The sequence below is a fragment of the Protopterus annectens genome, chromosome 16.part0, assembly GCF_019279795.1.
Source record: "Protopterus annectens isolate FY-2018-M chromosome 16.part0, PAN1.0, whole genome shotgun sequence".
Lineage (NCBI taxonomy): Eukaryota > Metazoa > Chordata > Ceratodontiformes > Protopteridae > Protopterus > Protopterus annectens.
Genome location: NC_056750.1, coordinates 501,627,326 through 501,650,904, shown reverse-complemented (window position 1 = coordinate 501,650,904; position 23,579 = coordinate 501,627,326). Strand labels below are relative to the sequence as shown.

General features: G+C 41.6%; 1 protein-coding gene across 1 annotated transcript in view; it reads left to right on the top strand.

Annotated features, from left to right (window-relative positions):
* The first annotated feature begins 10,128 nt into the window (after nucleotides 1–10,128).
* ODF2 (outer dense fiber of sperm tails 2) overlaps nucleotides 10,129–23,579 on the top strand; it is a 1,208,318-nt gene continuing 1,194,867 nt past the window's right edge. Inside the window, exons 1-2 of the mRNA XM_044058138.1 lie at nucleotides 10,129–10,137; nucleotides 10,253–10,384. Of these exons, the coding sequence (XP_043914073.1) occupies nucleotides 10,129–10,137; nucleotides 10,253–10,384 (141 nt within the window). The remainder of the gene's footprint in view (nucleotides 10,138–10,252; nucleotides 10,385–23,579) is intronic.

Sequence of the window (23,579 nt, the reverse complement as noted above, 5' to 3'; positions counted from 1 at the left end):
CTGCATAGGGCATCTGTTTGAGGCCGGTAATCCTCTTTTTGAGGTATTTCTGCGGCCTTTCCAGTTGTTGTAGATGTCTTGTGAGGTGTGTACCAAAAGGGGCGTTGTACTCTATAATGGGTCTAATGAGTAACGAGTAGAGGGGAACAATGACCTCTTTATTTTCCTTGACGAGAAACCTTTTGTGATGAGGTGTGCCACGTAGAAGGATTTCCTGACTTATTGTGGCGATGTGATTATCAAAGGAGAGACTACTGTCCACCTGTGTCCCAAGGTCTCTTATCACACTTTTGGTGTTAAGTAGACTACCACCTATGTGGTAGCTCATGGGTACAGAGTTTTTACCAAAGGGGATGATAATGCACTTTTTGGCATTGACTTTGAGGCCATGGCTTTGACACCAGGCATTTGTCTCAGTGAGGCCCTTTTGTAGGATGTCCACATCATTAGGAGTTTCGATTATGGCTCCTAGTTTGCAGTCATCCTCGAACTTCGTTAGCCAAAGACCTTCTGTGTTAGCCTGTACTTCAGCAAACAGGAGAGGGCCCAGGACTGGACCCTGTGGTACTCCACTTGTCACTGGTCTGAAGTCAGATTTGGAGTCTGCTACTTTCACAGTGTGGGTTCTATCAGTGAGCCAGTTGGCAACCCATCTTGTGACATAGGGATTTATGCCTAGTTTAGTGAGTTTATCTATAATTCCAGAGTGGGAGATGGTGTCAGAAGCCTTGGCGAGATCTAGATAGACTGTGTGAACCACCTTACCCTCATCTATGGCTTTGTTGACTGCTTCAAAGAAGTCTGTCAGGTTTAGGAGACATGATCTGCCTTTTACAAACCCGAACTGGGTAGGGTCCAGAGTTTGGAGATTACCAATGTCTTTTTTTTATAAGTTCCATGATGATACGTTCCATGGCCTTGCAGACCAGGCTCATTAGGCTAATGGGGCGGTAGTTCCTGGGGTCCGTGGTGGCTCCCTCTTTGTGGAGTGGGATAACCATTACTGTGCACCATTCAGTGGGCACAAAGCCTGAGGTGAGGCTATGATTGAACATGGTGCTTAGGTGGGCTGCCAGTTCATTCTGTATTTTATGTAGAACACAGCCTGGGATGTTGTCAGGTCCCATGGATGCTGTGTTCTTGGGTTTGGAGAATGTGGTTTTTACCTGTGCAGCCGTGATTACAGGAACTTTGCATTCTTCCAGTATAGAGATGGGCCCTTTAGGGGGTGAGAGAGGGGTAAAGTTAGCACTGAACCTATCTGCCATGATGTTGACAATATCATTTGGTTCTGTATATTTAGTGCCATTGTGCTAAAACTCAGAGCAGATCTGAGTGTTGCCATTGAGGTTCTTGCCATAGCTATAGAATGCTTTGTGGTTGTCTTTAGAATGAGTGGCGATTTTGTTTTCGTAACTAGCTTTGGAGGATTTTATGAGGGATCTCAGCTTCTTACTGAGGCTGACCAGGGAGTTCCTCCAGTCATGGGATTTTACTCTTTTTTTTTTTTTTTTTTTTGCAACAGTTTCTTTCTTCTGTTGTAGAGTTTGTTTATGGCAGGGGACCACCAGATTGGCTTCCTTTTTTTGGAGGATAGCATCTTGATTCTGTTAGGGATAGCACAATCCATACACTCGTGTAAGTGCTTATGAAGTGCATTTGTGTAGGATTCAGTAGTCGTACCTCTATTGTCCATCTGCATAGGTGTCATGAAGTTTGCCACTTCTGTCTTAAGAAGAGTGAAGTTGGCTTTGGAGAAATTTTTTACAGTGGTTTCCCTAATGGGAGGTGGGATGTGGATGTCTAGGGTGATTAGCTTGTGGTCAGATCTCACCAACGAGGAACTGACCTCTTGTGTGGAACACCGGTCGCCCATGTTGGTAATGACCAGGTCTAGGATATTGCTGCCCCTGGTGGGCGTGTGGATAAGCTGATCTAAGGCATTGGAATTTATGAATTCCAGAAAACGTTGAGCAAGAGAGTTGGTACATGAGTAGTTTTCCCAGTTAATGGTGGGGTAGTTGAAATCGCTCATTATGAGGGTGTTGGGTTGTACCCTAATATTTTCCAGTGTATCAAGAAATGAGGAGTGGGAATCCTGGGGCATGGTGGGGGATCTATATCAAGTTACAATTTGGATTGCGGTCTTGCCCAGAGTTAGTTGCACTTGGATAATCTCGGATGCATTATGCTGAGCAACTATCCTGGAGATGTGGATATCCTTAATGAATATGGACACGTCTCCGTCTTTAGTGTTTCGGTCCAGGTTAGGTGGCCGAAAGGTGTGGTATGAATTATAGCCTGGTAATGCAGGGGTGCTCTCTGGAGCCTTGAACCAGGTCTCTGTCACTGCACAGATGTCGATGTTCTCCATTTTAAGGAGTGTCTCAAGTGAATGCATTTTGAGGTTTAGACTTCTAGCATTGAGTAGCATTACCCTCAGATTTTGCTTGCTTGTACCTGTTACGGTGGTGAATTTGTCATTTGAACTTTGCCTACAAAAAGGCACTATAGGGGTGGCAAGAGCCTTAGCCAGTATCCAGAATACTAAGGGTGACAGGTGCAGACCATCTCTGGCAAAGCATCGGGGTCTGTTGATCATGTCATCCCAGGCACACAGATACTGGATCCCCTTAGAATGACACCAGAAACTTAGCCAGTTGTTGAAGTCAATCATTTTGTCCTTGTACTGTGGTATAATTCTGGGTGATGGCAGGATGGTACTCGGGGCTAGGGTCGTACCTGCCTGGGCTACAAGATTGGAGAGCTCCTCTCTCTTTTCATGTAGTCCAGGGAGGTACGTCTCGGGTCATTCACACCAACATGGACAATGACAGAGTCATATTTGTACTTGTTGCGGAGTGACCTGAGTGCGTGCGTTATTTTGTGGATCCTGGCACCCGACAGGCAGCTGATGGTAACTTTCTCCTTGTTTAGCCTGGTGAGTGGAACATCAGTGTGCCTGACTATAGAGTCACCTATGACTAGTGTGTTGAGTACGTTGTTATGCCTTATAGGCTGTGGTTGAGTGGCACACTGAGTTTGTGGACTATGTGCCATTTGGGTTGTGTTGGGGGGGGTGGAGGTTGCTTGCGTTTCTGCTTTGGAGGTCTCTGTTGCTTGAGCAAATTTTTATTGAGAGCCTCCACAAATGTAGGTGTGTGTTTTGTGTTTCTGTGTGTCTGTTTTGGTGGTGTAGGTTTTGAGGCAGTATGCGATGAGTTTGGTATGGTGCAAGTGCTTACTTTCTCCTCTTGACTGTCTAGTCCAGTCTTGCGTGAAGAGAGCTTTGCTTCCAGTTTGGCTATATAAGCGCATCTCTCACAGGTTGTAGTGTTGGGTGGTAGGAGGAGAGGGTTGTCTGTGTACATGAGGCAATTGCTGCATTGCGCCAAGATGCCCAGATTCATCAGGTAGACAGGAGAAAACACCGGGAGCTGACCCTTAGACATGCCTGGATAGGTGCTTATTTATTAAGTACTAAAAACTGTTTTCCTCTAGACAAGTGAGGAAAGTTGAGTGCTGTAGTAATTTGTAGCTTATTTAGTGCTTATAATGAGTTCTGAAGAAGTGTTGAGCTCAAAGATACAGATTTGAGTGCTAAAACTAAAAAAACTGGCTAGTTTTAAGGGAAAATTTAAAGAGCAGACTTTATGGCGCCAGAAATAGTTTAACCCTAGCTAAGCAGCAATGCCTGGTGCATTTTTTTTTTTTTAAATATAACAGTAGCAAATGAGCAAACTGATTTAAACAAATTAACCAAGAAAACTAAAAACTGAGCCCGTTTCCAGCAGTCTTCAGAGAAGTTCTAACTGCACACTCCTGCCACTAGGGTGCAGGGGAACCTTCTCCAAAAAGGATGGTCTGGATTAGTGCTCAAGCTATACAACCAAAGCTAGATTCAGCAGGTCTGAATTTAGTCTATGCTACGGCAAGCAAGGCATTCCAATTTCATAAAGAAACGGTTCAAATTAGCAGGCACAATAAGCCTTTAACCAGAAACTCCCAGCTCAGAAGGGCAGAATCTACCCTTTCCTCCCACAAGAGTGCAGACCACGCCTTCTTAATGTAAAATAACTGTCCCAAAGCCCAAGTGCTGAAACCAGAACTAATACACTTTTAGAATAACAGACACTAAGTAAAGCAAAACTGGTTTCACCCAATGGCTATGCAGTAGTGATGAATATGATGAACATAGTACAGTTGAGTAAGTTCAACTTACCTTAACAGTAGACGTTTGCATGATCACTGCTGTAGTAGCTGCTTCCTCCCTTTTTGTGTGTGTATGTGTTTGTATGTTTATGCCAGGGTGTGGACTTTTATGTTGTTGCTGCATCTAGCATTGCACTTTCAGGGCTTAGCCTCTCTCTTTTTCTGTTTGTACTGGCCAGAAAGCTCTGAAGGTGTTTACTCCCATACTGTCCTTTAGTCAGCTCAGCTCGAGAGTCCTGACAATTTGTACATGGAAGGTACCAAGAAGCCTTTGAAGCTGGGTGGTTGTTATATCCTTGACAGGATAACCCAGTTAGCTAAAGCTACTGCTGCAGCACTGATCATTTGAACATCTACGGTTATGGTAAGTTTAACTTACACTTCTGTACTTTCTCTCCCTCTTCTGCTCAACTCAGGAAAGCGTTGACAAGTAGTAGTTGATGCTTTGTGTTCCCTTTGTCACAAAGTGTTTCTGCACATATTCTCTTTTCCAACTGGTTCTGTTTTTTTTATTGCAAACTTCAGGCCAGAATGACCAACTCATTATTATCATGCCTTGTTAACCAATTCAGATATGGTTTTAACTTTTTAGCAGTCCACAAAACCATTGCCTTCCTAACCAAGGATATCCCTCAGACTGAGAATGAGAGTTGTCTGCACCTCAGGGTCTGATTCTTGATGTTGACCCTCTGATCATGCTGGATTTTGCCAGTGAAGGCCCCAGACATGATTGAGATTCATAAGAATCCATCTACTTTGCAAGCTTCTGTGTCCAGTTGAAAAAAAATCTCAGGTTGGGTGGAGCAGTATCTGTAGTTCCCTTTCCTGGATAGCTTTTGGGTGATCTTGGTATATTTCAGACACTTGCTGTCAGTGTACGTATGTCATCTATTTGTGTATGTGTAATGAGATTGTAGAGAGTTGGAGTATGTCTCACCACTGGTTGATCAGGCAGTTCCTGCAAATGAATATTACATATCTTCTTCTTGGAAGAACTTTCAAAGTGATTTTCTTTTAAGTTCAAAACTTAAAAAGAAAAATAATCTCTCTAAAATGCACAATGTAAATTGTATTCATTTATTTATTTGCTTTTGTTTATTGGGAAGGTTTGTCTGAAAACTGAAATGCCCATTTTTTCTTTCTAGGCTCAGAGAGAAAAGCTCTAAAACAGTGATAGAAATACATTTTGAAAATTAAAAAAAAAATTGTCAGCAAACATTTACTAAGTATTTCAAAGCAAATAGTCAGCAAACATTGTTTATAAAACATATCACATTAACAAAATATATTTTCGTAGTACTGTGGGTAGAATCAAAGATACAATATTAAACCAGTTGTATAGTATCCATAGTGGACAGAGTTGGGATTGCATATCCTGGATTGCATATATGCTTCCTAAGCTGAGGAGTTACCTAAAATACACCTTTTAACAAATAAGTCATATATCTTAAGTCATAAATCCTTCTTTGTTTTGCACACAAAAGAAATCGTGAACATCATTGTCAACTGTCTGTCTCTATAAACACTATGAACAAATTCCCTTTTGTGTTGTGTACATCATACTTTCTTTTCCCTTTAACCTTCCTCTAACCTTTGTACTCTACTTTCTTAACTTGTTTTCTACTTCTTATTGTCTTCAACTCCTTGTTTACTCTTCTCTTTCCCCAGACTTTCCTTCTGACCTCTGTATCTTACTCTGACTTTCCTCTGTTCTACTTTTACATTTTCCACTCTAAGCCCTTCTTAAAATGCATGCGTGTAATGTAAATAGTGCTTTTATGAGTTGAATATTTCTGCTTTGACGTTATACTTCACTTTTTAATAACTGTATGTCTGCTTTATTTCTTTGAACTGTTGATTATATAAAGCCTGTATTGCTGAACTGAATCTGAAAAGGGTCCACTTTAATCAGTGTTCTTCCCTGGTTAACAAGTAAAATAAACAAACCTACTCTGTGAGGTTTGAATATCATGGCTGACAGACATACCATTCCAATATTTGAGCCTATTAGCTCAGTGTAGTTGAGGTTCCTCTTATGGAAAACCCATAACCTAGTAATCATCATCTCTGTGAATTGGATTATGAAACTCTGCCTTTACATGCAGGACACCATGTCTTCTCTTTCACAAGGGTATGCTGCCTGTCACAATGAATCCTCAGTTCCTCTTAAAGGTGGTTTCAAAAGTTTCCGTGAATGATCCCTCTATATCCTGTTTTTATTTCCTTGCCAGAAACCAGAAGGAAAAGGGCCGTTCATACCCTGGATGTTCATTGTCAGCTCAGGTCTTAATGGAGCAGATGCATGAACTTAGGAAGATGGATTGATTTGTTCTCCTTTACGTTATGGTGGGAATGATTTGTGGTTGTCAAGCAGACAATTTTCAAGAGGACTTAAAGCTGCACTGTTTTTTGTTATGTAACTAATCAGACACTGACATGATTTCGTCAAATCCCACTTCCTCAGAAGTGTCTGCCCCCTGGCTTGCTTAAAGAATGTCTTTATAGCCTGCAGATATGCAGTGATCTCTTGGTCTTCTTTCGGTATGCTCACAAAGCATTATCTCAAGTTTGACTCAGGGACACGAGTAACATTTGAGAAGTCAGTATATCCAGACTGAGCTGTCTGGACTCTGTACTTGTGCAGTCTTCTGACCCCTTCCACCCCAATGGCTAATTGCTTGGGATTCAGCCCAGCCAAGACCCCATCAAGGAAAGGATCCTCATTGCCATGTAATTCATTCTTACCATGTCCAATTTTCTGCTGATGGGCTGTCTTTAAGGGTTCAGAAAACCTGTCCCTTTATCCTCGTGTGGATGTGTGTGTGTGTGTTCTACTGTAGCCGCTGCTCTAGTACCTCATACGTCAGTGGCGTGTGGGCTGGCAGGCTGTCTGGGTAATAAATAATTTATGTAGCCAACACATTGCCATACTGTTTATATGAGCATTTGAATGTGGGATTGTAGAGGAGGAAAAAAGCAATTCATTTGCATTGATAGGTATTCTAAGTCTGATATTTTTTATTCAGGAGAGTTAATGCTGTGACTACATACTTTTCACAATAGCTAGCTGTCTTTCTTTGTACCTCATTTACTGCTCAGGATTGATTTTGAGCCAGTTGGCATATCAGAGTAACACTGTATCTCAACTACTGTTGTGAAGAATTGGGGCATTATCTATGGTTATACTGGCTGCTCAAAACAACTGTAATTTATGGTGAGTGCTTTACAAAAGTTTATTTTGATTGTGGACTTTGCATCTTCATTCAGCAGTCTTAGCAACATAGATACATTACCAGCACATAAATGGAACATGGTTTCCTTACTTCAGTAGTGCAGAAGTTGTTTTGATCATCTTCTTCTTCCGGCTGCTCCCATTAGGGGTCGCCACAGCAGATCAACTGTCTCCATTTCTTCCTGTCCTCTGCATCTTGCTCTATCACACCAACCACCTGCATGTCCTTTCTCACCACATCCATAAACCTTATCTTAGGTCTTCCTCTTTTCCTGTTACCTGGCAGCTTCAACCTTAGCATATTTTTCCCAATATGCTCTGCATCCCTCCTCAGCACATGTCCAAACCAACGTAATCTTGCCTCTCTGGTTTTGTCTCCAAACCTTCCAACCTGGGCTGACCCTCTAATATACTTATTCCTAATCCTGTCTATCCTAGTCACACCCAGTGGAAATCTTAACATCTTCAACTCTGCCACATCAAGCTCTGACTCCTGCCCTTTTGTCAATGCCACTGTCTCCAACCCATATAACATAGTTGGTCTCACTACCCTCTTGTACACTTTCCCTTTTACTCTTACTGGTACTAGTCTGTCACCAATCACTCCTGACACTCTTCTCCACCCACTCCATCCTGCCTGTACTCTCTTCTTCACCTCTCTTCCACACTCACCATTACTCTGAACTGTTGATCCCAAGTACTTAAACTCATCCACCTTCGCCACCGCTACTCCTTGCATCCTTACCATTCCTCTATTCTCCCTCTCATTCACACACACATATTCTGTCTTAGTCCTGCAGACCTTCATTCCTCTTCTCTCTAGAGCATATCTCCACCTCTCCAGGGTCTCCTCCACCTGTTCCCTACTCTCACTACAGATCACAATGTCATCTGAAAACTTCATAGTCCACGGGGACTCCTGTCTGATCTCGTCTGTCAACCTGTCCATCACCATTTCAAATAATAAAAAGGCTCAGAGCTGATCCTTGATGTAATCCCACCTCCACCTTAAATGCATCCGTCACCGCAGAACTCACTGCTGTCACACTACCCTCGTACATATCCTGTACCACTCTTACATACTTCTCTGACACTTCCGACTTCCTCATACAATTCCTCATACAATACCACAATACCACAACTCCCCTCTAGGCACCCTGTCATATGCTTTCTCTAAATCCACAAAGACACAATGCAACTCCTTCTAGCCTTCTCTGTACTTCTCCATTAACACTCTCAGAGCAAACATCGCATCTGTAGTGCTCGTTCCTGGCATGAAACCATACTGCTGATCACTAATCATCACCTCCCTTCTTAACCTAGCTTCCACTACTCTTTCCCATAACTTCATGCTGTGACTGATCAGTTTAATCCCTCTGTAGTTACTACAGCTCTGCACATCACCCTTATTCTTAAAATTCGGTACCAAAACACTTTTTCTCCATTCCTCAGGCATCCTCTCACTTTCCAAGATTTCATTAAACAATCTAGTTAAAACTCCACTGCCATTTCACCTAAACACCTCCATGCTTCCATAGGTATATCATCTGGACCAACAGCCTTTCCGTTCTTCATCCTCTTCATAGCTATCCTTACTTCCTCCTTGCTAATCCACTGCACTTCATGATTCACTATCCGCACATTATCAAACCTTCTCTCCATTCATCAACCCCTCAAAGTACTCTTTCCATCTGCTCAACACACTGTCCTCGCTTGTGAATACATTTCCCTCATTATCCTTTATCACACTTACCTGCTGCACATCTTTACTAGCTCGGTCCCTCTGTCTAGCCAATTGGTACAGGTCCTTTTCTTCCTCCTTAGTGTCCAACCTTTTATACAATTCTTCATACGCCTTATCCTTAGCCTTCAACATCGCCACCTCTCTCTTTGCCATGCACCTCATCTCCTTATACTCTTTCTTCATCTCTTTGACAATCCCACTTCTTCTTCGCCAACCTCTTTCTCTGTATACTCTCCTGTACTTTTTCATTCCACCACTAGGTCTCCTTGTCCTCCTTACTCTTTCCAGATGTCACACCAAGCACCTTTCTAGCCATCTCTCTTACTAGCTCTGCTGTAGTTACCCAGCTATTCAGCAACTCTTCACTGCCCCCCAATGCCTGTCTTAACTCTTCCCTGAACATCACCTCACAATTACCCTTTTTCAATTTCCACCATTTGATCCTTGGTGCTGCCGTCACACTCATCCTTCTCTTCTTGATCACCAATGTCATCCTACAAACCACCATCCTATGCTGCCTAACTACACTTTCCCCTGCCACCACTTTACAGTCTCCAATCTCCTTCAGACTGGCCCTTCTACATAAGATATAATCCACCTGTGTGCATCTTCCTCCACTCTTGTATGTCACCCTATGCTCCTCCCTCTTGTTAAAATATGTATTCATCACAGCCATGTACATCCTTTTGCAAAATCCACTACCATCTGACATTCTGCATTCCTTTGCTTAACACCATACCTACCCATCACTTCCTCATCCCCTCTGTTCCCTTCACCAACATGCCCATTGAAATCTGCTCCAATCACCAGTCTCTCACCCTTGGGTACAGTCATCACCACTTCATCCAACTCGCTCCAAAATTTTTCTTTCTCATCCATCGCACACCCAACTTGTGGAGCATATGCACTAACAACATTCATCATTACACAAGTTGTTTTGATGATTTTTGTAAAACATTTTTAACCAAACTTCAAGCTCTTTTATTCATACATGTAAAAGGTTATGCCAGCAATTGATCAATAGTCAAAAAATGTGATAACAGACATTAATATTAATTGTTTAGGAGAAGAGGATGACATCCTCGGACATTACCTTACTCACCCGACAGAAGGAATTGCTGATCCAGAAACTGGCTACATTTGAAACAACCAACCGAACACTGAGGCAGCTACTTCGTGAACAGCATAGCAAAGAGGTATGTGAGTTTTTTTCTGCTTAATTTGTGGTTATTTGTGCCCTTACAGCCTCATTTTGCTTTCTCTGGGCTTCTTCAATCCACATTCTTTCATCATCCAGTCAAGTTTTCTTCGTGATTAGGCTAGTCAGTAGGTGAACTTATTAATCACTAACAAATGTTTACATACTGCCCTTGCGGATGGTGATAGATATTCTTGTGTGCCCCCTTTTTGAATAATGGGGTTATGACTTTTCTGCTTCTCAGCACCACACATTCACAAATCCCCTTAGTCTTCTTGTACTAGTTGTTCTTCTTCTTTCGGCTTTTCCCGGTTAGGTGTTGCCACAGCGGAACTCCGGTCCGCTAATGATTGGCAGTATATTTTTAAGGTGCCAGCTCGACACCCAACCTTCAATGAAGGCACGCCCATTTCACGCATGTCTTTCGAACACCACTCGACCGCGGAGAGGACATGCAGACTCCACACAGAAGGCACTTCAGCTGAGAATCGAACGGGAGGACCTCTTGCTGTGTGGTGACAATGCTTCCGCTGCACCACTGCAGCTTAGTCTTCTTGTACTAGTGTGTCTGGGAAATAATTGTGATGGTGTTAATGGGTGATGATTTTGTGAAATGGGAAATCATATTTTTCCTTGAATTTTTATTTGTGTGTGTATACATATGGGTCTACGTCAGAAGATCAAAAGTTCAAAAGACTGAAAATCAAAATGTTTAAAACTCAAAATATTGAAAATATTTTTAATGCATCCCCCAACCCCCCTGCTAATTATATACATACAGTACACAGACATACACACACCAACTGCAAGATCGAACAATACTGGAGAAAGGGCAAATTCCATTTTTGATATTCTGAGTTTTAGATATTTTCATTTTCAGTCTTTTGAGCTTTCTGAAAGGGATGCGGTGTGTGTGCGTGTGTGTACACACATACAATTCTCATTGGTTCATAGGCAAGTACTAGGCTAGTTGTCTTTACCGGACATTTTAAGCCTAGCCAATTTCACCTTTTTTTTTTTTTTTTTTGCTCAAAATAACCTATCCCATTTGTTTATAGGTTGTCCTTACCCATAACATGGTCGATAATTTTATATTACCCCTAATGAGAATAACTGGGATCATACCATAGATAATTTGAGGGGACTTATGCATGGTATAAAGCAATTAGCTGCTGCCTCTGTCCATTATTAGTATGGGGCAGTCCTGGGATAAATTTTCTGTTTCTCATCCATAGATCTAAGTTGTGCTTGAATATGGACAGGGTTGAACTTTGTTTTATGTGGGTGAGGAGTCTGTTCCAAAGTAGAGGTATCCTCTGCAAGATATACCTGCCATCCAAAAAGTTCTGTTGGTGTTGCAAAACATAATTTATATAATATTATAATATATATGTAAGTGTGTGTGTTTATATGTAATATAGTCATCATAAAACTATATCCTAGAAGTGTATTCTAGGAATGTGCTTGCTCCCATGTTGGACCCAATAGCAACATGTGGAGATCATACAGCCAGCACAGTACCCCGAACTTCCTGATTTTGACCTAATCTACCAGATATGACTGCACTACCAAGTAATTTAAGTTTTGGGATAAGTGATTTTACTATTTGACGTGAGTATACTGTTACAGGTGTATGCTACAATTTGTGCCTTAAAGTAGTGTTGCTGAGAAATTGTTTGCTTGTTATGAGAGAAGAAGAACTCATGCAGTTTCTAACCCCCTGATTGTTTTAGAGCATTTAAGATTGTTGCTGTTGATCTCTGTGCTCTTAATTGAGCCTTTTCAGTTGTTTTCTCTCTCGCTGTAAATTTCTTGAGTCCATGCAATGCCATTCTTCTTGCAGCAGGGTTGCAGTATGCTCTGTAGAGATGCAAGTGATTTGAATTGAAATTTGTACTTATGTACCACTCACCTCAAGCAGTCTCCATAAATTACATTGGTCCTGTCTTTATCTTTGACTTATTGTCACTAGCATGCCATGAGCTACAGCATGCTATGATTTGTTCTGTATTATTATTATTATTATTATTATTATTATTATTATTATTATTATTATTATTATTATTATTATTATTATTAATAATGTTATTATTATAACTGTATTTGTGGGAGAAGTAAGCCTCATAAGACTCCAATCCACCTTGCAAGTGTAGATTGCAAATCTGCTTGGGTCCCCTCTGTTGCCAGCCTCATAGCATTGGAATTCTTAGGCAGTGTGAGAACTGCCAAAATGCTCACAGACGATTCAATTTATTACATGTATGTGAATGTGTACAACTTGTAGTCTACCCTGTAACCAAACAAGCTGGTTTGTGTGCACCACACACTTTACCCACAACTAGATAGGAACATATCAAATTGTCATATATTGAGGCAGTTAGAGAGCGTCTTCCCAAGCCTTGCAGAACTAGAAAAATTAAAACTCAGTAGAAATCCACAAAAACACTTCTTCAGCCTCCTCACATGTTATGGTCACCAGGCTTTGAAGTAGATAGGCTGCTACCACAAATTTCATTTCTACAAATGAGAAATGTCCTAGTAATAGGTGACTTTGTTGTTAAGCACACTGACTCCATGTCTACTAGGCTGGACAAAGACAGGATTGCCATTTGTTATCTCTGTGGTGCTCTGTTCAGTGATATGAGAGTTCTACAATCCCTCACACCAGGCAATTACTGTGATCTAGTGGTAGCCCATGTAGGTGTGAATGACTTGGTGTTCAACAATGAGAGACATGCAGAATCTCAGTATACATGTACTAAATGCAAGCAAGACCCTAGTGGAATCCTACCTTCACCAACAATGATGCCTAAATACAAAGAAAAGAAAACAGCTGGCTAAGTAGTTGGTGTCCTTCTAGGGGGTCCAAGGTGCGTCAGTTTAGGATGTGATCATTGGATCATAGGAATTTACTAGGCTAATGGCCCTGAGGCCCTTATAAGTCTAGCCAGGAGTTTAGCCCATGTTTAAACAAGTCAGCCTTTGTCCAGCAGGGATACAGGTGGAATCCCAGGGATGTATTTTCTGTGTCCTATCCAGTTTGCGCTTAAAAGGGGGTAATTAGGTATTCTGCTTGACATGGAGAAGGAGTCTATTCCACAGATGGTGTCTCTGGGACACAAATCTGTCCTGCCAACAGGTCCTATTGATGTCACAGACTAGGTTGAGGTCACACATGCAGGTTATTCGGGTGGAGCTAGACTTGCAGATATGCAGCAGTCCCATCAAGGCAGGGTCTGATATTGCTTTGTATGCCAGACATAGATCACTTCTGAGGAGTCTGTATGAAACTGAGTAGAGGGGCAGGGCTTTTAGCCTAGCTGTGTATGGTAGATGTTTGAGGCCCTGGATTCTCCTGGTGAGGAACGTCTGTGGTCTCTCCAGCTGCTGCATGTGCTTTGCAAAGTACATGCCGAAGTAACGTTGTACTCAGTAATGGGCCTTGTAAGGGAAGAATACAGGGATGTTATGACCTCCTTGTCCCTGGATGAGATACCCTTACTTATGAGGTGAGCCATGTAGAAAGCTTTCTGTACAACAGAAGCAATATGGTGGTCAAAAGTCAGGTTACTATCAACCTGGGTGCCCAAATCCCTCATGACTGATTGCATGGTTAGGACATTGGTATTAATGTGATAATTTGTGGGAACGTCAATCTCCCCAAAGTGGATGATGATGCATTTTTCTTGTATTCACCTTGAGGCCATGTTTCTGGCACCAGTCATTTGTTTGGGTGAGACCCTCTTGGAGGATGTCCACTTCACTAGGAGAATTGATAACAGCGCCCAGCTTGGTGTCATCTGCAGACTTGGTCAGCCATAGCCCACTGGTTTTGGCCTGCACCTCAGGAAAGTATATCACAAATAACAGAGGCCCCAAGACCAAACTCTGGGGTACCCAACTTATTACGGGTCTACTGCTTGAGGTGGCTTCCCCTTTTTTGACTAGGTGGGTTCTAGCAGTGAGCCAGTTTGCTACCCATCTGGTAAGATATAGATTGATGCCTAGTTGAGAGAGAGTTTATCTATTATGCCCGAGTGGGGAATAGTGCTCAAGGCTTTGGCCAGGTCACAGTACCCCTCATCTATGACTTTGGTGACCTGTCTCAAAGAAGTCGACCACATTTAACAGACATGACCTCCCCTTGATAAAGCTAAACTGTGTGGGATCAAGTGTTTGGAGGTTGCCAGTGTCCTTGTTAATGAGGTCCATGATAATCTGTTCCATGGCCTTGCAGATCTGGCTAATTAGGCTGATGGGTCGATAATTTCCCGGATTGGTGGACACTCCACCTTTGTGCAAAGGGACGACAGTGACTGTCCACCACTCAGCTGGGATGAAGCCAGTAGTCAGGCTTTGATTGAAAAGGGTGCCTAATGGTGCTGCAAGTTCCTGCCCGAGTTCATGCAGGATGCAGTCTGGGATGTTATCGGGTGCCTTTTCCCTTTGAGAGAGCAGTGATAACCTGTTCTGTAGAGATGAGGGGAAGGGGCAGGTACTGGGGATGTCCGGATTTAATCATGGGGGGGCACAAAGGGGTGAAGTTTTTGCTGAATTTGTCAGCCAGCAAGTTTGCCATATCTACGGCATTTGTATATGTGGTATCCTTGACCACTAGTTCTGAGCAGATCTGGATGTTTCCTTGGAGATTTCAGACATATGTGAAGAAGGCCTTATGATTGTCTGTAGTAGATGTGGCCAATCTGGATTCAAAGTTTGCTTTGCAGAATTTCACTAGTGCTCTTATTTTCTTGTTCAGGCTAAGGAGAGATTGCTTCCAATTGGGCTCCTGCTCCTTCTTGGTCCTGGACAGCAATTTTTTCCTTTTGTTATAAAGTTTATTTGTTGCAGATCTCCACCAGGCAGGTTTACTCTTCCCTGCGAAGGATTATTTAGTCCTCTTTGGTATTCCTGATTCCATGCATCGATGTAAATGCTCCGTATAGTGCTTTGGTGTAGTTTTGGATATTGTTGCCATTTCTAAAGAGAGGGAGGGGGCTGTGAAACTGTTTATACCATCCCTCAGGAGGCTGTAATCAGCTATGGAGAAGTTTTTTTTTGTCTGACCCTAGCTAGGGGGGGGGGGGTCAGGGGAGATATTGACTTTGAAAGTGACTGCTTTATGGTCTGATCTTACCAGGGAGGATAATACTGTAAGGGATGCTGCAGCGGTTACTAATGTTCATTAATACCAAGTCCAAGATATCACCTCTTGGGGGGTATCAACTAACTGTTCCAACGCATTTGCATTGAAAAAATCGAGGAATCTCTGGGCATTTGTGTTCTGGCATGAGTGTAGTTCTTCCAAATTATGTTTGGGTAGTTAGACACCCAAGATCAGGGTAAAGGGTTAAATCTTGATAGATAGGTCCAGATGTGCAGATTGGGCATCTTGAGTCAAATTTTGGGGCCAGTAGCTAGCGATGATTTGAATAGGGGTCTTGTCAATGGTTAAGTGAACCTCACCTGGAGTGTCTCCTGTGCATCATACATGGCTGACAATTCAGTTTGCCTTTCAAATTATAGCCTGCAACTCTTACTCCATGGATTTCATGTACTGACTAAAGCCTTAACTGTCCCTATAGTGCCATTTTAGGCAGAGACTAGCTGTTGGACATCCCAACATAATGAAGAAAACTACATCTAATTTGAATTCTAAATCTGAGTGCATCAAGGTATTTCTGGTCTATGCCAAAAGTCTAAATAACTTTCTGTATCTTGATACACACTTGCAACTTGAACACATCCATATATGTGTTGTAATTGAAACTTTGTTTCACTGTAGAGGTATTATTTCTTCCGTATCTGGATTTTGCATTTACCATGCATTCGGGGCTGAGTGAAACAGTGGTGGTGTTTCCATATTTGGAAGAAAACACATCTCTTCTAGGCAGATTCAGAGAGATCCCCAAAACTGAACTCATTGATCTCCAACTTACCCTGAACAAAATAAATTATCATTTTATAGCTAGTCAGGGGTGGGGGTGGTGGAATGCCATCCATGTCCCAAGAAGACCTTGAAAGATTCTGCAATGTACTTGAGTGTCTCACAAAAAAAAATCCTTTGTGAGTGGCAACTTCAACTATTCTTTGACAAGCTTTCTTTTAATCCCACATTTTAGCTTCCTGTAGCTGACCATCAGTTGGCACTAGTTGCTGTCCTTGTTCACTAGATCTACTGAGCCTACCTTAACCTCCCCCATGTTATACACAACCTCTGTCGGTGTCTGGTGAGGTGATAGATGCCCCTGGTGCGGTGTCATACTGCTTTTGGGGAGTGTTTCTAACTATGACCCCCCCCCACGATAATCTGAACCAGGTTGCCTAGATCTTAGCTATGACAATAGTAAATATCCTTTGATTAAACTGATGCACCTATAGCTCTAAAGCCGGGTATGCCCAAAGATTCCTAGACCGAATAAATGGAAATTCACTAGAACTAATAATAAACCAGCTATCTAGAGAGCATAGCATTCTAAACCTGTTCCTAAATACCTTATGTCCCATATACTGTACTCCTTTAGTATCCCCATCCCTAGTTAAAGCTGTCTACAAACCTTGTCACATTTTCCAAGTGTCAAACACCAATGTAATCAGCACGTCTGAATGCAAGACTTTCAAAACTGCAAACCCACTTAAATTCTATGTTGGAGACTCAAAATTGACTTGCAGTATCACCAGTCCCAATGCATCTACTTATGCAGCAAAGATCTTTTCCCACTTAAATGTTTATTTTGGACTGTCTGTTACCAATAAATATATGTCAAAAACTGTGTTAAAAAAATACTAAAAGCTATCATCAGGGAGGACTAAAGCCAAACACAAAATAAAACTAGCATCAGAAGCAAAGAACAGCTGCACATCTTTCTTTAATTTCATCAGGACATTGAGAAATAATACCCAATAGTGTACTGAACTGATATAAAAAGGCACTACCCACTCTGACTTGAAATATGTAGCCAGTTTACTAGCCAATACATTGTCAATATCCTGTTGATAGTAATCATCAAATCTCTGAAAAGTCTTGAACCTGTCACATCCCCTAAGATCATAAAGGAATACATCCTAAATGTACTCTGTCAGAAAACAAAAGTACTACTTACATGGTTCCAGATAATTTACTGGGATGCTTAATAAGTAGCATCAAACATGTCCTTGTAGAATCCCTCCTAAACTTGCTAAACTTATGTTTAGTCATAAGATACAGCCCAGAAACATGAATAACTACTGTTTTGATGCCTCTCTACAAGGTTATACCCCTGTTACAGACTCTGGAAATTATAGACCCATTATCCTGATTAGTCTAATCTGCAAGGCTATGAGAATACGTCATATCTGATTTCATAAACGGTATCAAAAATCTCATTCAGTTTGAACCCAAGCAGTTTGGCTTTGTCAAGGGTATATTGTCTACTTAAGTTTGTAAACATCCAGAAGAACAGCATAGAGAGAGTAGATAGTGCTAATTTTGCTCAAGCAGCCTACCACACCTTTTCCCATACTGGTATTGTAGGCAAGCTAAGAGCCTTAAACATTAACCCTTGCATGGTAAAGGGATATCAAACTGGATGAAAGACAGAACCCTCACTGCCAAGGCTGCAGGTACCTCCTCAGAAGTTCAAAGGGTAACTGATGGTGTACCTCTGATCTCAGTACTAGTATCCCTACTTTTTGGCATATACTTCTCTGATCTTCAAACCATAGAGCTAGACACATGGCTAAGTTTTCCAGTGACTTCAAGCTGATTGTTGTTTTCAAATAACCAGATTCATTACAGCAAGACCTGACCCACACTAACCATTGATATATGTAAAGAGATTTAAAATTAAATGCAACAAAGTGCAGTATTGTCACATATGGAAAACACAACTCTTACTCAGTGTGCAGGTGTAGCCAGTACCCATATACAAAATAACAAGGTAGTCAAAGAGCTTGGAACCTGGGTTGATAATGCCTTCTTCTTCGATCTCCATGTAGTATCGGTAGTCAGAAAATCCTTCTATTTAACACCAATAATTTCTAAGGGCATATGATCCAAATAAAAAAAAATATATCCTTCTGTAAGCATAGCTGTAAATAGATCAGTGTGTAATACATTGCTCCCTTTGGCATGTATCAATCCAGACACTCCAGGCAACTTAAAAGGCTCTAGAGGTTCATAATAGAAGATTACTTGCCTAAAGATCCTGGATTACCAGGAGAGACTGGAAGCCCTATTCCTATACTTAGTGTGTTATAGACCCTTCCGTGGAGATCTATGTTTGGCTTTCCATGGCATTAGGAACCCATCCCTCCTTGAACCCTTGAATCTCTACAAGACCAGCAGCTCTACAAATGCCAGAACTAATAGATTCAATCTCCATCAGCATGTAAGCAAAACTTGTTGGAGAGGCAGATTTATTATCCATTTAACGTATTTGTGTAATAAATTACCTCCACATGTCAAGCAAAGTGGCAGTCTTGCATCCTTCAAATCCAGCCTTAATGACTGGATGAATGTTTGCAAATTCATCCTTGGACAACTTGCTTTGCCCTTTCTAGATATGGAGGGGTACAGTTTGAGGGTGGGTATCAGCAAGGTGAACATGGTCTCTGGACTGACTTGTCTTGTTATCCCTGTGATTCTATAATGACCCTACAAACCTGCCACCTGGAAAAGAAAAGTTGATGGGTCAGCTGATTAGTCCTACTCTTTCCTGATCCTCTGGCCGACTCTCCATCTATGAATTCATTAGTGCCAGAGGCAAAATCATTGGCTCTTTTGAGTTCACCCTAATTTGTGAGTAGATGGATACCTTTTTTCTTCTTCTTATGTAAAAGCCACTAAATCATCTGTGAGTTCATAACATTGTGTTTGATAGCATTTGTCTTTGTGACTTTTTGTGGTTTTACTTATAACCCTAATATTTCTCTCCACATTTTTTATCCAGGTAATGGGCCAAATTAAATTCAACATTAGATACCAGTTTCAGTGGCATGGAAACTAAACTAGTTAGACCCTCACTTCCTTTAATAAATAAGGTAGATGAATCCATTACTGGACCTTTTTAGCTATAACCTGAGAAATCAAAAAAAAAGTTTTATGGTCACATTTCACTTTATTTCAAATCATAATTTATCAAACACTGGTGACTTTCTTTGATAGTTGTTGTAATTGGGTTCATAACAGTCAAACTTTTCCCAGTAGTTGCTGTGCTTAAGATACATGAGTTTGATGCCAGCACATGCCATGACCACACATGCAAATAGCGTAAGCACATCTCCCATTTTTTCTGATATTCGTATAGTTCAGATTTCGAACCTGATTCATATCAGTGAAAAGTTCCCATGTTTGCCTAGATATGAATCTACAAAGTGGTCTCTGCAGACATCAAATATCTAGTTACAACTAGCAATGACATCCCTTGTATTATCTATGTGAAGAGTACATTGTGTAACAGTGCCATGAAAGTCAGCTGTTCAATCATGCCATTTGCAGGAATTGAAATGACAAGTATTGGTTTAGCTCACAACCAGGAGGATGGCTGTGACTGAAAGTTCCTTGCACAGCCCAAGACTCAGTTATAGGACAATCACAGGGACTGAAGCCTGAAGGTAAGCCCTTTGGTGGAATGTCTTTTTCTGGTCCTGTGGTTACTGATCTTATCCCTGAGAAGGAAGGGCTCAAACTTGCACTAGTGTTCCACCTCAGCAGATAACAAGAGTCTTGTAGGTAGCACATCCCTGACTCCCATTTTGTTGGCTGTATTCCAGGAACTTGGGTACTGTACAGCCCCTAACCAACTGACCAGAGCTTCATACCAGCTGTTTTGATCCTGCTTAATGGTCTCTATCGACACCTGGAAACTGATTGTATTTTGGATCAAAATCTCTCCTACTTAGGACTGCTCCAAAGTTCTGCAGAGTCTTTTGGTCAAGGTTGAGGGGCACAGTATGTCATCCACCCAGCAGGACTCTTGGCTGAAGGCCTATACATCTGGCTAATGTTTGTTGCTTGGTGAGCGTTTTAGTCATGGATGCGGACTGCATCCTGGTGTTTATTAACTTGATATTGATGCTGACTTCAGTGCAAGTCTCTCTTCTGTAAGCACCATCCTTAATTGGAGTGCTCTTGCATGCTAGTTCCTTCTTGCTTGACATCCATCATGTGACTGTTATGCACTTGTTTTCGCCCAGACCTTGCTCAAGCCCTGAGACTTGTTGGCAGGAGGCATGGAACTCCTTTCCTTTCAGACTCTGACAAGGAGGCCATCATCTCTTAGACAGACAAAATGATTCCTCCCACCACCTCCTGCTTTCCGTCCCACCAGATGGATGACCCTAAATTTGACAAGACTTTGGCTCATGAGGTCCCACATAAACTTTTTTTTCGTCCCACTGGGTGATGTATGAATGTAATCTTGAATATTCTGAGTCTTGGAAAGAGGCAGAGGAGGTGCTGAGCCATCCTACCAATGGGAGCTAGTTATTAAGGATACTATTTCTGCAGCCTAGAAGCAGCACCCCAGAAGGCAGATACCCTTTACAGCTGGATGAAGAGTGTAATCTCATCACTCCAGCCTTGGTCCTATAGATGACAATGTAGATCATCTTTTCACCAACTAGAGACCTATTGAACAGTTGTGGCAAGAAAGAGATCACATCCTGAACAAACTTACTGTGGGTCCACTTGAAGGAAACAAATGCTATTCTCAAAAAAAAAAAAAAAAATGGAGTTAAGCTGGCAGAACAGGCTGGACTCACACCACCACCCTGGTCTGAACTCAAGCATTTACATTAAACGTGTGCTTGCACTCAGGAAACTAAACCATATATCATACAGCCAGGAGTGGGCTTAGGTCAACTTGTGCCCTAGGCAAAACAGCTCCACGGTACCCCCCACCACACCAACTGGTGCCCCCATCCTGGTCTACCTACACCAAATCAATACTGGAAAAATGCCCCTACTAGAGTGGCGCCCTAGGCGGCCACCTAGTTGGCCTATGCCTAAGGCCCGGCTATGCATACAGCTAAACCACCTTTTCTGTTTAACCCAGGATTTGGCATAAACTATTAATTAACTCTAACTACTGCTGTTAATGTGAAAACTCCAGTAAAGAAATTATATCTGTAGATCGCTGCATCTCTCTTGGTATGTTTATCTGGTGAACTAGTAACACAGGAAAGACGCCTATCTGTTTATTTTTTTAAACAGTAGCTGTCAGGTGTTTGAAAATGATTTTTGCCTTGCAATGTGTACACACTTAAATAGGAACCCATCTTTTAGTTTTTTGAAAATGTTTTCTACTGGTCATTTGTGATTTGGGCTTTCCTTTTGTTTCTATGAGTGAGAAAAGGCGGCCAGACACTAGTCTCCTAGTTTGGCAGCTTCCACCCACACTGATTACATCAGTCTCTTACATCATATAACCCCACCCCTGGCTCCATAGCACCACCACCTTTCTCAGGAAATTGGTTGACTACCTTTCTACCTGATCCCTCCCAGTTTCTGGCCCTTTATGTATCCAGGCACAGAGATTTATTCCCCTGTTTTGCACTGACTTCATCTCCTTGAACCTGAAAAGAGAAAGATCAGAAGAGCCCTCAGTAAATGATATACCCAGGAAGAGGCTTGATAGTGAAGACTCCAGACTAGAACATCATAGAATCACGCTTTGAGAGCAGGGGCATTCTCCCTCTCATTGTAGATACCCCATAGCAACCAAGTATAGATATTCTAGGCACTTGGCCTACATTTAACAACATTTCTGTAATTTGCAGCACAGTGAAAATGGTTATCCCAGGGCACCACCCAATACTGCTGTATTCTTTACATCATAGGCACAGTTTGTGTATGTTCAAAGAAGATCTGAGACACTATTTTTATGAAAGGTTTTGTATACTCTGCAGTTCACCAGTTGGTGCGTTTTTATTGCATGGGTAAAAAAAACGTCTGTACAAAATGTTCTGTGGTCTCATACCTTTACTTACATTTTTCCTTTTATTTGTGCACATCCATAAACTCTGTGACTTATTTCCACTGTAAGCTGTAAGCTATTTCTCTGGATGCATCTATTTTTCAAAATAATGAGAGTCACCTAGTGTGGCTCTAAGTGACTATCCTCACTCTCACCCGCATATAAAAAGGTGTTGCTAATCAAGAGGAAGAATGGAGATTAATAGCATTAGTCGTGTATATGAACCTGTTATAAGCAGGCACCATAAACCTTTTTGCCAAATAAGAGATGATTAGTCTTTCATAATGTATTTCAGGAGATTTGAGACCCGTGAAAGTGGGCACAGCCTCTATTACTACATGTGATACAAGCATTAATAAGGACAAATCAGACTGGAAAAACTTCTATAATAAAGCTTTTAGAATTTGCCTCAAGGAGTGTGTGTCCCACAAAGGCAGCTAGACTGTCATATTATATTTGATACAAAACACACTTATTGTCTGGTGATAGCCTCATAAAGGCAGGCATTTTCAATGATCAAAGTGTAAACCACTCTATTAGATGAACCTAATGAAGATCGGGTCAAAGGGTTTTCTTAAATATAATTCTGTACTGGAACTCCGTGTGTGTTGTCATGTTTTGTTTCTTGAAAATAAAAAAAAAAAAACATTTTAACTAAGAATGAGGTTCAACAGGCTGCTGAGCTGGTAAACCTCATGGGTCTTTCAGGAATATTCAATTAAGGGACAAACCTCTAAGCTTTGGGATTGGCTCCTTGTTTTTCCATCTCAGACTTTACTCCAATTAATGCCCCTGGACCCTCCCATGATTGTCTGTAACTTTCTTTTAATAACTGACCGGTTGAATGTAACGCATTAGAACAAGAACACTTGTCCATCTACCAGATCTACTTCATATAATCGTAAAACCACTTACTCGAAATTTAGAACGTTGAGACCACTTTCTCGAAATGGCAAATTATCGAACACCTGGAACATCACAATTTCACTCCAGAAAACTAATCACTAGTCCACCATGGTGAACTTTCCCCTTTTCACTGCTGTAGTGCGATCTCAGAGTTGGTATATTTAGTTGGGAGAGGGCGGTGCAGCCCCCAACATGGCTGGGGTTGATTTGCTTTGGTTTGTTTTTTTCTGTGTTGGTGGACAAGTGGTTAGTTGCCCCTCAAACTGGAATGTGAAATGTCAGGGGATGTTGATGGTGGGATCATAAAGATTTCAGGAGCCATTAGAGTTT